General features: G+C 38.0%; 1 protein-coding gene across 1 annotated transcript in view; it reads right to left on the bottom strand.

The window, feature by feature from the left end:
* Nucleotides 1–5,008: 5,008 nt before the first annotated feature.
* The window catches only part of UBXN7 (UBX domain protein 7), a gene marked incomplete at its 5' end in the record, with an annotated part of 48,309 nt that continues 38,787 nt past the window's right edge, over nucleotides 5,009–14,530 (bottom strand). The window contains 3 exon segments of the mRNA XM_006156818.3: nucleotides 5,009–9,809; nucleotides 11,689–11,768; nucleotides 12,183–12,576. Coding sequence (XP_006156880.2) covers nucleotides 9,648–9,809; nucleotides 11,689–11,768; nucleotides 12,183–12,576 — 636 coding nt within the window.

Here is a 14,530-nt window from a genome sequence, read left to right as displayed (position 1 = left end):
ATTGCCACTATTCTAGTCCAGGTCATGTTTTTTTTTTTTTTTAACACTGATCATTCATATAGTCTCTACTCTCGCTCTCTTCCAAACCACTCTCTCTGCATAACATTGACTTCTCTCTGCACTCAGAACATATAGCCAAGCTCTTTGCCAGGGCCCAACAAGGACTTCAATGGTCTGGCTCTTACTTATTTCATAACACTCCCTCTGCTCACTACATGCCAAATTGGCCTTCTCAATGCTCCATGGCCTTCGCATTTGTTGGTCTGCTTGGAAGTCTCTCTCCTATTGGCACAGACCACTTGCTCCCACCCATCAGGTCTTGGCCTAAAGGTAACTCCACAACATTCCATTTAAAGTTTAATTTTCTACTGCTCCTTTTCTAGTTTTTCATAGTATTTGAATCAAATCTGTATTTTTTTCATTAATTGTATTTTTTCATCATCTGTCTTAACTAGAAGTTTCAAGCACAGGGGCTGTGTTTTGCTCATCCCTACATCCCTATTATTCAGCACATAGTGAGGCTAGAGAATAGGGACAAGGAATGATTCTACAAAAGCAAAAAGGGGCAAATCCGTCACAGGGGGAATTGTGGGCTAGGCAATGATCCTCATTTCTATTATAGAAAATAACCTATCTCTGGCCTTTCTCCCATTAATTTACTAATTACTCAGTGATTATTGCCAGTCTGGAAGATTCGTTCAATTGCCCAATTAGTCAAATATAGAATCATATTTTCTTAGCAAGGCTAGCTAACTCAGTGTTTACATAACAATTCTACCAACACTTAAATAGAGTGCCTACCATAAATGTTCAATACTAAGAACAAGAGGAAAAGTCAGTAACATTATACTTGACTAAAGGACTATAAACTGACCTTTGTCAATAAGTACCAAGTGTCCTAACCATGAGAATATGAGTGCAAGCTTTTGGAATCTGAATTGCAATAATGAAAGTAATATCCAGAGTCTTATCTTAAAAAACCAATGACACAAAAAACTAATACTGAAAAGTTTTTGTTTTTATTTCCAAGATCAAATATTACAACAGGACATTTACATGTATTTATAAAAAAATGCAGCAGTTGAATTTATAGATCAGAGGTTTCCTTGAGTTTGGTCCCTCTCTCAGCACAGTGAGCTGATGTCTTCAAAAGACTTATCGTCCCACTCCCCTCCCTCCCCCACCCAGCCGCCCCACCCCCCTTCCCAATTCAAGTTGCAGTATTAATATAAAGCAACTGGGTACAACACAGCAAGAATATTCACAATTTGGTACAGCCAAAACCAGAGGATCACCAACCGAGAGAAAGATCCTCATTTTAGAAAGCATTACCTATAGACTATGTGTATCTATAGATATATCACACCCAGTCATCTAAGATTTCCCTGGTTTTAGAGCAAGTGGAAGTTCCATTGAGTCTCAGCAGTTACAGCTCTGCCTTACCGAATGGCAAGTTGTTCTCCTATGAGTTTAGATTTCCTACCACCCTCCATGTGTCTTCAAATTTAAGGCTTTCCCTAGCACCTTTATTATCACTTACTAGATATACAGGAAGGTCTCTTGTGTGTCCTGAACAAAAATATTTAGTGGATGGGCTTGTTGCCCCTTGCTCACTGGTCCCAGAGCCTCTTCCCTCTTTTGGGAAGAGCTGCAGAAACAAGTAACTCCTAGCACCATGAGATAAAAGGCCCAGAAAACTGAGAACTCTGCATTTTAGGGTGCACTTGTCCGAAACACTACAATAAGAACATTGTGTCTGTCAATTATCTTCTTGGGTTCAGTAACAAGTTGTATTAGAGAGTAAATTTAGAGCCTGTCCTGCATTAAGAATGCATATCTCAGTAAGACCACCACTTTGTCCAGAATAAATTGAGTACACAAAATCCCAGGGAATCTCTAAATACTGTTAGGAAATGCTTGAGAAAACACTTTAAAGCAAATACCCTAAGTTGACTTCACTCAAGTCCCCAACCCACCCTCATCCCTAAACCCAAACAAATCTCATTCTTTGATTAACCTCTCTGAATAAGATGGGAAATGAGGTTTGAAAAATGACATGAAAAATGTTAAAAACACAATTAGTGAAGACATGCCAGAATCAGACATCCCAGATGATTCCAAACACATTGTTCAAACCGAACTCAAAGCATGCACAGGGTCCTACAAATGCTCCCAAGAATTTCCATGAAACAATACCTACTTGAAAAAGGATTTTCCTTAAGGTTGAAAATACAAACCACAACAACAACAACAAAATTAAAAAAAGAAAAAAACAAATGTTTAGAATTTATCAAAAGGAAAACCGTTCTGGAAAAAAAAAAATATTAGACAAGTGAAGAAAATTGTGTCTAACAGATTCATGCCAAAGCTCGGATGGAAGCCCCTCAGTCTTAAGTATTATGGTAGAGTAAATTCGTACTCATTTCTCTGTATCTAAGACTAGAGGAAAACCTAAGACTAGAGGATTACTACAGCTTTACTGTCTGTTCCCCAGCAAGTGTTTTAAATTAGTCTTTCCACACCGAAGGGACAAGTACCTAGGAAAGTAACAAGGCCCATGTATCCAAATGGGCAAGATAAATAGCCCCTACTACAAGCTTGCTACTCATTAACTGAAAAGTAGGGGTCACATACCACTTTCACTCTAATTAGCAGATAAAAAGGAATCTTCTGGTGGCAACAGTCATTCCATGTGAGGAAGCTTAACTTAAGGGCAATAAGTTATTAAAAAGTTATTAAGAACATATGATTAGTGTCATAAACCTATTTATAGTTTGAATCACATCGTTTAATTTATTAATATTTTCTATTATTAAGAACATAGAAGCTTTGAGAAAAGCATAGTAGAAAATCACTTGTTAGAAACAGCAAGATATTCAACTGAGTATCAACATTCTGATGTCATTAACTTGAAATGGATCCTGGTGACACGCACTGTCACAGCCAGCTATCTTGACAGAGAGGAAGAAAAGCAGAATGGCAGGGAATGGTTCCAGACCAAGAATCTCTCCCTTAACAGTTAAAATTCTCATATTGTATTGAGTCTATGAAAAGTGAATAAAAAAAGATTTTAAGGAACTGAGAACTCTATTCCAGGCCAGAATTTGTCTTACTTATTTGAAATGTTTCCCATTTTATTGACCCTAATAAGTAAATAACTCACAGTAGCCAGATTAGATTTAATAACTTCTTTTGATGGAGATAAAATATTACTTATGTTCAATTTACTCTGGCTTGACTATTACAATTTGAAAACCCAAGCGACCTTATGAAGGATATAAAACCTTAGGACATTTCGATTGTTATAGACAAACTGTCATTAAACAAACAAAAATTTGCAATTTGTTACACAGTATTAAGTATAACCCTTAGTTATAGATGAATATGTGATTCTTCTTAGGTAAAATATTACCATTGGTATTTGCATTTCTAATACTACAAGTAAACCGCATTAGCTTTAGAAAATAACTCATTACAGAAATGCTAAAATACGTTTTATTAAAGTAGTTCATATTGGACTATCCAATTTACTTTGAGAATATAAGGCAAGAAAAGGCTTATACCAGAAATCATTACGTTTATGAGAATGGTCAAGACTGTTAAGTAATATGACAGCAATCTATAGGCCAGGGACAGTTGTGAGAACTAGCCAGTCTGGATCTGGAATTACAGAATTCTCAGACAGAGAGAAAATGAGCTATTAAAGGGTATGTTTGCCTTAAAATCTTCCCTTCCATATTTATAAAAAATGAAAAATGTTAAGACTTGGAAATGCAATTTCTTAAATAGCTAATTTCCTTTAAAATTGTGACTAAATATCAGAGAATGGATGTCAAAAATTAAGAATAGGGAGGGAAGAAACAAGAGAAAGTAGAATTAAAAGATTTTCTAATTCAGGGTCTCATCATCACATCCACTAATTGAACAGATGAGTTCTTTCATGGGGAAACTACTAAGGCCAATATAATATCTATAAAAACTACTCTTGCTTTCAAGCTGTCTCTCTAGCAGGACTGACATATAAGTGAGTCAAAAAACCAGAACCACCACCACTGAAAAATCAAAGCTCTATAAAGTGAGAGAAATCAATATGTAGTATGGTATTCTCTGTTGGTTATTTTCAGGTCTAAAGAACACTTTCGCCACTATATTAAAATGTGTACTTCCTTATTAAGTTTCATGGCAGGGCAATCATTGAAATACTAGGCAAGGCAAATCAATGAAACTGAGTATTTATTGTACACAGCTGTCCTTAATATCCCACTCATCAAGACTTGCGTGACTGGAAAACTGCCATGTTCATAAGAAGGGTTGGGTTTTCCTACTCTCATTACTTTAGTTTTACACAAGATATTACTTCTCCATCAACCTGCACCCTGTGATTTAATGTTGAGTAAAGAACCAAAAATGGGGGACACGGTGGGGAAAAGGATACAGTGCAGATACACTCTATGGGATAAGATATATTCTAAAAAGCTGGCCTAATGAAATCCTGAAAAAGGATCTCAAAACTAAGTATGAATTGTACAATTTACACAAATCAATTTCCCAACAACTGCTTGGCCAGTAACGTACTATAAGTACCCAAGTAAAATAAAATTTAACTCCAGTGTCAATGGCGTATTTGGTTCTCATTAATTACATTTTAGTCATACTCAACATTGATTAGGCACAGAGCATTAATTTTTAGAGATTAATGAATTATATAAAAGATATTACTAGGGCCAGCCAGTAGTGAGGTGGTTAAGGTGACTAGATTCCACATGGCTGACTACATGGTTGGAGTACCAGACCTGGGGGCTTGAAAAACACACCAGGTAAGCGTGTATGTGGGCATGCCCAAAATTCCAAGAGAACCATGAAAGAGAAGGGACTGTGGCACAGCCATCTCCCCTGGGGGGAGGGGTACCTTCTCACTTTCCCGCGCTCTTTCTGGCAAACACATGTGCCCTTTAGTAAATTAAAAAAAAAAAAAAAAGATTGTTCCTAGATTTGTAACTATTATATCTTTTTTTTTTTTTTTTTTTTTGAGATTTCAGTCATCACAGTGAGATTTACTGAGCAAATGATACCTGGACAGAGAAAAAAAAAAGGCAAAGTAATGGATTAACATGTGTACTTTTAATTAGCCCAAGGATAATACATAATAAAGAGGTGAGGGCTAGCCAGTGGCACGGTAGTTAAGGCAGTTGGATCCCATATGGCCGTACAGTTCAAGTCCTGGACCCAGCAGTTTAAGACACATGCCAGCTGCATGTGGGTGTGTCCAAAACCCTGAAAGGAGAGAAATACAGGACAAAGATTGTGGTGTGGTCATTCGCCACTGAGGGGAGGGGGGCGCTCTTGCTCTCTTTCTCCAGGCAGGGTACACACCCTCTGGCAAAACTGTAAAGAAACAGAGACTAATTTATATAATTTGAGTGGAAAAGGACTTTAGAGTTCATCTAATTCAGTGGTCTAACACTCCCTGGGTCCCTACAGTTTCTGTTTCTTTATCTATGGATTTAATTGTATTACTGATTAACCCTACAACTTCTCACCCATGCCAAATGTTAAAATTACAAGTCCTTTTACTTGAAAAGATTAAGAACTACTGATCTAGTCCAATTCTCTCATTCTTCATAGAGAGAACCCAAGACCCAGAGGAAGGAAGAGACCTGCCAAGGTAACTAACTGTCTGTAGTAGCAGAACTGTTACCTGAGTGTATAACTACATTAAACTTACATAGAGCGCCCTTTCTGCAGATCACACATAACATACTATACATTTAATTTGTACTTGGGTGGAGAAATTAGATCCTTTTCTATTTTTTAGGTGCTAGTGGCTCCCTGTGCTATCCTTCCTAAGTGTCTAACTGAGATCCCTACCTATGAATCTTTAGTCCTGGGGATCAATCATCCTTTCCTACTTGAGTACTGCTTTGCCTCACGTCCTGCCTAATTCTAGTGGCAACATAAGATGAAACTACAGGGGAGTCAAAAGAAAGGTTGAGCTACCGTGTTTGCCATCTTCCGCTCTTATTTTTCTTGTGAAGATTTGCCTAACTAAAACTACACTACTTTGACCTTTTCTAAACTTCTATTATAATTATAGTTCCACCCCCAGAAAGGTAAACATTACACGTTCTCCAATTATCTCTCCCTAACCAGATAAAAAAAGGCAGGAATCAGATCTGAAATTTTAAAATATTTCCAACTTTTAATAAGGACTCAAGAGATAACTGCTGACTATAGAGTGGAAGTAGAATTTTATAGGACATTAAAACTATACTCAAAGGATTTAATAATCTGGTATGGATATCTTTTCTGAAAAATATTTTTAAAAAGATAAAATTCTTTTTTATCCTTTTCAAAAAATGCCACACAGATATTTTCATTAGTGCATTATTTAAAAAAAATGATTAATCAATAATCGCTCAAAATAATGATGTAAGAATTTATAGGAATAGTTCAAACCAAAATTTTATCTCCATTATTCTAACTTTAAGGAAACAAAATCAAATGAAAAATATGTAAAGCCAAATAATGGAAAGATAACCTTTATGGGCGAACTGCTTCCCCTGCTGTAGTAAAACACACAGAACGGGAGTGGAAAGGGCATGGGCTTAGGGCTCCAATTCTGACTTGCCACTTACTAGCTGTGACATCCTGAAGAAGTTCTCTCAACTTCAGTTTTCATCTTTATTTATAAAAGGGGGGAAATACAAACATTTTGAGGGGTTCTTAGGAAGATTAAGTTAGTTCCAAGTTCTTCCCTCATTTGGCACTGTTCCTCTTCTCTGGTTCTTCCCTAAATCAAATTCAAAAGTATTCTTGAATTCTTTTTTCACACTAGTTTTCATTCCATATCCCTGTATATTTCTCTAGTCACTCCCAAAGTCTATGTCGTTCCTTTCCACCCTCCCCATAAACTCTTTCCAGCTGTTTCCAACACTCCAAAGAATGACTACTTTTAATTAATCTTACTAACAGCATTTAATCATTTAACCTCTCCCCCAAAAAGAAAAGGAACTTGAGGAGGAAATAAGGCAAAACTGTAGGAAGAACACGCCTTAAGTGATTAAGTTCTTGAGCGAGGCAATACTCCTTATTTACTCTTTCAACATGTACAACACACAACCCCTCCTTCTGGGCCAAAATATTCACCCCAAGATAATTACACTCCTGCCTCAAAATAAAATACAATCCTCTACATCTTGTATGCTAAAAATTCTGGCTGTATTTCAGCTGGATGAATGTATCATACCCTCTTATTTAAGTTACTTTATATATCCTCAGTCATCTCACAGTAACCCAAGTTGAAAAAGTCACTTTGGTTTCTTCTAAGTGGATATGCCAGTACTGAGTATACCAAAAAGAACTATATCCTCTCATTAGTGAACATGTTGTCCCAGGTACTCTGGATATATTTTATAAAAGGAAGCTAGTAGGCAACAGAATGAAACAAAGCCCTACAGGGAAAATTTCTTCTCAGGGATTTGGGCCTTAGCTGTGACTGCTGGGAGTGGAGCTGGGTGCCGGCACAGCACAGTGCTGAGCATATCCTCACTTCTTACCCTGTACCTCCCTACACTTTTACATTCTGACCTCATTTACCACCAACACGCTTTTACCCTTCAGTGCACCTCTGACAATATACTGCTCTAGTCCTCAGATAGCAAGTATGTTATCCAAGTTCAGAGATACAATTGAGGAAAATTAACATAAAAAACATGTTTCCTCAATAAATCAGAAGCTGCTAGTTAAGCTTTGACAGTCTATGAAAAAACACCAAAGTGGTATTACTCAGTCACCAATCTAGAGAGAGAACTTTTGACTCAAGTTATAATTGAAATTGTAATTATATAAATATATTTATAAATATTTATACAATTATATACTTATACATAAGCATTTACACAGACTTTGAAAAAAATGTAAGAACATTAATTCAAAAGGACTCACTGAAGAATAAACAGAATTTTTCATGATTTCCTTGAGGAGATACAACACATTCTTTCGGGAGGGTCCCTTTAAGTCCAACCATTAGAAACCATATTCTGAAATTGCATACTAGCAACACATAGCATGTTCCTTAATCCCCTAGTTGTCAAGAGAGCAATCTTAAAATAAATATGCCAGTGCATATCCACTTTAAAGCAGATGAGAACCTAAAGGTCTCTGAGCAATAGCAATTTATGTTCCTCAAGTAGAAGAATTCATCTAAATCTGAACTGACAAAATACATCCATTCTATATTATGATTTCATAACAAGTTAAAGTTGTGATTGTACCACCAGAATCACTATTATCCCTTCAGAGGATTTTAACGCTCAAAATAAGAACCGAGCATACCATGGAGCTGATTAAGTAAACAGTATTATATAGATTACTAGATGGCCTTTTCTAAATAATACTGAAAAAAGCTCTCACCAGCTACAATTTGAATGTGACTTTTGTTGGTAGGAAAAACCCACAACATCTGAAGATTACTGATAATCTCCACACCCTCTACCTATTAACAGTTGTTTTACAAGTTGAGTTTAAAGGTCTTCCTCCTTAGGAAGGCTTTCGTTTTTTTTGGGGGGGGGGATTAAAAAAAAAGCATGAGGAATTAAGTTTGATCAATCACCAGAGCCTTTCAGAGATTATTCCAACCAGGGATTAAAAAAGGAATCATTATTTCTAACCAAAGAAACATGGTTAGCAACTCTCAGCTGCATGCTTTTCTTTTCCCCCTGGGACATACATAAGTATGCCTTAAAGCACATAGGACAATCAATAATCATAGTGATTACAATACAAGCCAGGTATTACTGCATGATTATTGAAATGTTGCCTTCCCATAGATCACTGAGGACTCAAACAATGGAGGAGCCAAAGGAAATAATACGCTGTACTGGCACAAAGAGCAAGCACTTTCCTATTCCAGTCACCGTAATACACTCACTGAATGTCCATTCTAGGACCAGCAGAATCAATATAGCTAACTGAATAATAATGAAGACAGGCTAGGACATTGAAAGCCACCCCACGGTAAATAACCTACATTTAACACTCATCTGTAAATAATATATATCATGAAAATAATTCTTATAGCTGGGAAGATGGGAATCTTTTTAAAAAATTAAATATGATCAGCAACAGTTATAAAGGATGGTTTTTCCATGTAAACAAAAGCCTAGATGTTTTGTTACATGATATTTCCTACATTAAAAACAAAATGAAAAAAAAAAATTCGTGTTACAGAATTTTTCTCCCTGGGGCCTTGGAAAAAAAGGAGATTGTTCTTATTCTGAACCTAGCCATTCCTTTGCCAAAGGAGTCTGAGAAGTAACGTCCTCTGATCCCCAAAAAGTGCCGTGCAAGAGACCACTTATTGGAACACACACCTCCTGCTGCCAGTACTGGGAGAGGTCTTACCCTTACGCTTCCATTTGGTCACCAGATTAGGTAAGAAAGTGGGAAAAAATAGAGAGGAAATAGGGGGAGGAGGGACAAAGAGACTAATTAGGGGAGAGAACAGAAATAAAAGAAAGAGAAGGCAGGAGAGTTGCTTGCCCAACTTTGGCTCTATGGTCCTATGAGCCAAAATGCATACTTAGTGACATGGTATCTCACAGGAAAAGGGAAAAAAGGGGTAAGCTGAGAGAGGTCAGGCCATGGTGTTAATTTCTTTCCTGTACAAAGACAGTCTCTTGAGGACAAAGGCCTGCCTCTTGTAATGTAATGTCATAGTCCAGATGAGACAGTTTTCTTCGAGGAAAGTTGGTGAGAAGTTCAAAACGTTCATTTGGATATCCTTTAGATTGGACGTGCTTCACTAAAGCCTATGAAAAACAAGAGAAAGACAAGGCTGTTAGATGGAAATAAAAGAGCATATTGATGGACTAAATATATACCAACATACCTTTTTATCATATTAGATGAGAAATAAAGTGTGAATTATTTTTTTCAGATAACTGAACGGAAAGGCCAGTGTAACTTTTTGGATGGGAAGATGAGAAATATGTATCCAGTAACTTAAGAGTCATTAAGTGACACTGAGGTGTACAGGGTTATTATTGTCTTCCCAATCAATAAACCCAATTGCTATTTATACATTTATTGTCCTCAATTTTAAAACATTTTATCAGTTTCCTCCCTACCTTTTGTCAGTGAGGATATGTCTTTGACTCTACTTTCAACCAATTTTGTCATCTGTACACTGAATTCTGCTTGCCTTCCCCAAAACCATACAACAGAATATCCTCTACAGAAACGTGACCTACAGGTTTCTTCCTCTCCAGTCGCCTTTTTAAAAAAATTGTCAGAGGGTGTGTCCATTCGCTAGAGAAAGAAAGCATTCCTCAATGGGGTGGGGTCACACCATAATCCCCTCTCTGCTACTCTATCCTGTTAGGATTTAGGGCACATATGCACATACATCTGGTGTGTTTTTCAAGCAGCCAGGGTCAGAATTCAAAAAGCAGTCAACCTGCCATGTGGAATATGGTTCCCTTAATCACTAGGCTATGGAGCTGGCTCTTCAACATCTCCCTCTACCGATCAGATTTATACAGATCCAGTCTCTCCAACCACTTTTCCCTCCTCTGTCTACTGATCATTCTTCCCTCTAGTTTCGCAAAAAATTATTTATACTTACTCTTTCCATTACCTCGCCGCCCCATTCCCTTTCAAACACTAGGCCAGGTAGATAGTACCAGCCACAATAGCCAGACCCTACTGAGATTCCAGTCACACAATCTTCCTGAATCCTAATTCAGAGTCTAATCCTAATTTACAGTCTTCCTAATTATCCCCAGCTACAGGGAATGGCTACGTATGAACACCTGACTCGAGAAGACTCACTCACAGGCTAAGGTGAGTTAGTCAGACTCACTCTCTACCAGCAGTTAAAAACCATAGAGGATGGACCAGCAGATGGTGTAATGGTTACATTGTTGGACTCCCATGTAGTTGACTACGGATCGAGTCCCAGATCTGGTGGCTTAAAACTCATGCCAGGCACGTGTGCATGTGTGCCCATGAACCAAAGAAGAAAATGGAGAAGGGACTGTGGTGTGGCCATCCTCCCTGGGGGGTGACTTCTCACTTTCTATCTCTCCCTGTCTCTCTAGAGAGTGCACGTGCCCTATAGCAAAAATCTAAAAACATAAAATTAAAAAAACAAACCACAGAGGGAAGGCCCATCAGATGAGAGTTTCAGGTGAAAAGACCCTCAACGTCATCATAATGGACCTTGTTCAAGCTGAGTAAACAAAAGTAAACACCATTATACAGGGAGGAGAATGGTGTAGAGCAGAAAATCACAAAGGGAAAACTTAAACAGTCCCTACAAGATAAACAGAAAAATAGTTTTAGTTCTTAACTACTTTACAGTTCCAGCTACTAGAAAATCCAGAAGCCTCACATAACCCCACTTCTTCTTTTCCAAAAGTAGTCATTTCAGCTGGGCTTCTATTCTATATAGCCATGGACTATATAAGCCTTGAATGGAAAAGGCCCTATGTGACCTGCCTAAGATAACTTGGAATGAAATAGAAGTTAGAATTATAAGTAATATTCACCACAGTTAAGTTTCCAGTTAGACATGGGAAAGAATACCTAATACCTCTTTGAAAGACTCTTCACACAAAGCTCACTAGACTTACTTTAATTAATTAGTTTCTCTGCTTCAAGCACATGCTTCCAGTAAGATATACTTACTAGTAGTTTAGCTTGCTCTGGAAGAGTGATTTGTTCCCTTTTTCCATCTGGATACCGTAACATCAACTGTGCTTTTGGTCCTAAAGGAACAGTTAAAAAAAAAAAAAAAAGATATAGGAGCTTAAGATAGACGATTAATTTAAATAAATAAGTAAATAAAGACACTCAATAATATTTTAAGCTTTTTAAAAAAAGATTTATTTTATTTATTATTTTTTAATTTGCTATAGGGCACATGTGCACACCAGAGAGAGAGAGAGAGAGAGAGAGAGAGAGAGAGAGAGAGAGAGAGAGAGAGAGAGAGAGAGAGAGAGAGAGAGAGAGAGAGAGAGAGAGAGAGAGAGAGAGAGAAGGAGAAGTGAGAAAATAAGCCACCAGGTCTGAGACTCGAACTGCAGTTAGTCGTATGGGAGTCCAGCGCCTTAACCACCATGCCACCTAATAGCCCAATAATATTTAAGTTTTAAGTAAAGTAAGTTCATAATGTAACTCACCATTTACATCTATCTCCTCCACTACCCCATCTGACTTTTCAGGAGACATTTCCAGGATCTCTGAATCCACGGCTGGCAATCCTTGGTGGTTTGTGGCTATTCCAGACTCGGTTCTGACTGGGGGCTCAGTCAGTGGCCTTCTGTTATCTTCTTTTCTATGCCCCAAATCTTTGTGGGGAGACTTTCTGGACTTGGCAAGATTCTCTACCTCCTCTTCTTCATCAGAGCCACAAACAGATATGAACTCCTCACTGCCAGAAAAAAGTTCAGATTCAGATTCTTCATCTGAGCGGCTATCCTGTTTTGTCTGTGTTGAGTCAAAATGTGTCTCTTGCAAGGAGGCTCTGATGGCAGCTTCTAGCTGGCTGTCTTCACTTGCATCTATAAGGCTCTCCTGTGAGATATAGTCATAAAACACAAGTAGAAAAAAAAAATCAAACAGTTAAACAAAAAAATAAATCAAGTGAAACAGAGCTTAAGTGATGCATCTGTCAGCTTGTCATTGTTTTCTGCTGAATCTCTTCTACTAAATTTTAACTTGAGGGCAAAGACTTTGTATTACACAAATTGGAATGGATATTTTCAAAACAAAAGTAAAAAACGGAAACAGCACCAGGTAATAATGTTTCCACTACACTTAATTGTTTTTGCATAAAAAAAAACCCTGATTTCTTTGCTTTTCAAGAAAACAATGAATACTTTGCCCAGTAAAAAGAACTGAAGTTTCAGGGACCAGTGGGTGGCGTGGTGGTTAAGGCGCTGGACACTCCCATGTGGCCGGCAATGGTTCGAGTCCTGGACCTGGTGGCTTGCTTTCTCACTTTCCCTCTCTTGCTCTCCCTGTGTCTCTCTCTGGTCAAATGAAAAGTAAATGAATGAATGAATAAAATTCAAAAAAAAAAAAGGATAGATTTAAAAAAAAGAACTGAAGTTTTAAATATTAAGTCATTAGCTGAAAATGACTAAATAATAGAAAAGAATGTCTACTTTGCTCACCACTGTATTGTTAAGTAGCACAGCTGACAGAGGTCAATATCAATATTCAAAAGTAATCACTGTGCTCCAAAAAAACCAACATTCCAAAATAAAATATCATAAAATAAATAAAGGAAAGTAAAAACTAGATTCTCTCCAGCTTAATTACAATGAACAGTTTTCACTATAATCAAAAGAAATGCAAATTTCTACAGTTTTCCCTTTGGTAAATTTTTAATGTCACAGATTTCACTAATTAGTTAAATACGAACAGGATGGAATTTATTTAGATAAGGACTCAAACATTTTCCATATACAAAAAATATTTACAAGATAACCTAAAGTTGAACATTGGATATCTCAAGGTACTAAGGAATTACTAATTTTTTTTTTTGAGAGGTTTTCGCTATAGGGCACGTGTGCTCACCAGACAGACAGAGAGAGACAGAAACCGAAAAATCACTCCCCCAGAGGGGATGGTCACGCCGCAATCCCTTCTCCTCCGTTCTCCTCTCGGGATCTTGGGCACGCATGCACATGCGCCCAGCATGAGTTTAAGCCACCAGATCCAGGACTCGAACCATGGTCGACTACGTGGGAGTCCAGCGACATAGCCAATATGCTAACTGCTGGTCCTGTGCAGCTTGATTTTAAAGGTTATTGCTGCGAGGAACCAGCAGTTAGTGTAATGGCTATGTTGCTGGACTCCCACGTAGTGGACCACGGTTCGTGTCCGGGACCTGGTGGCTTAAAACTCACGCCGGGCGTGTGTGCGTGCATGCCCAAGATCCCGAGAATGGAGGAGAAGGGATTGCGGCGTGACCATCCCCTCTGGGGGGGGGTGATTTCTCACTTTCTGTCTCTCTGTCTCTCTCTGTCTGGTGAGTGCACGCACCCTATAGCAAAAACCTCCCCCCCCCAAAAAAAACGATTATTGCTGTGGCAGACAAGGCTAGGTTCCTATCCAATATTCATTTTCCTGATTCCTTAACTTATAGAACTCTATTTATGTAAAAGAAAGTATGTCCAACTAAGAAATTAAATTTACTAGTTTCCCTTGTAGCTAGAATAGCTGTGATATTCAACTATTATTTACATCAAAATTATAGAATTAAATGTTTACATTAGGAGAGAAAGGTCTTGAGCCAGTCCCACAGCCCAGTGGTTATGGGAGCCAAATCCCACACAGCCAACCTCAGTTCAAATCCCAACCCTAGCAGCTTGAAAAACACACTGGAGGGAACCAACAGTTAACGTAATGGCTATGTTGCTGGACTCCCACGTAGTCGACCGCGGTTCGAGTCCTGGACCCGGTGGCTTAAAACTCATGCTGGGCGTGTGTGCGTGCGTGCCCAAGATCCCAAGAGGAGAAT

The sequence above is a fragment of the Tupaia chinensis genome, unplaced genomic scaffold, assembly GCF_000334495.1.
Source record: "Tupaia chinensis unplaced genomic scaffold, TupChi_1.0 Scaffold000515_1, whole genome shotgun sequence".
Taxonomy (NCBI): Eukaryota; Metazoa; Chordata; class Mammalia; order Scandentia; family Tupaiidae; genus Tupaia; species Tupaia belangeri.
Note: the sequence above shows the minus strand (reverse complement) of the source record. Positions and strands in the feature narration are given on the sequence as shown.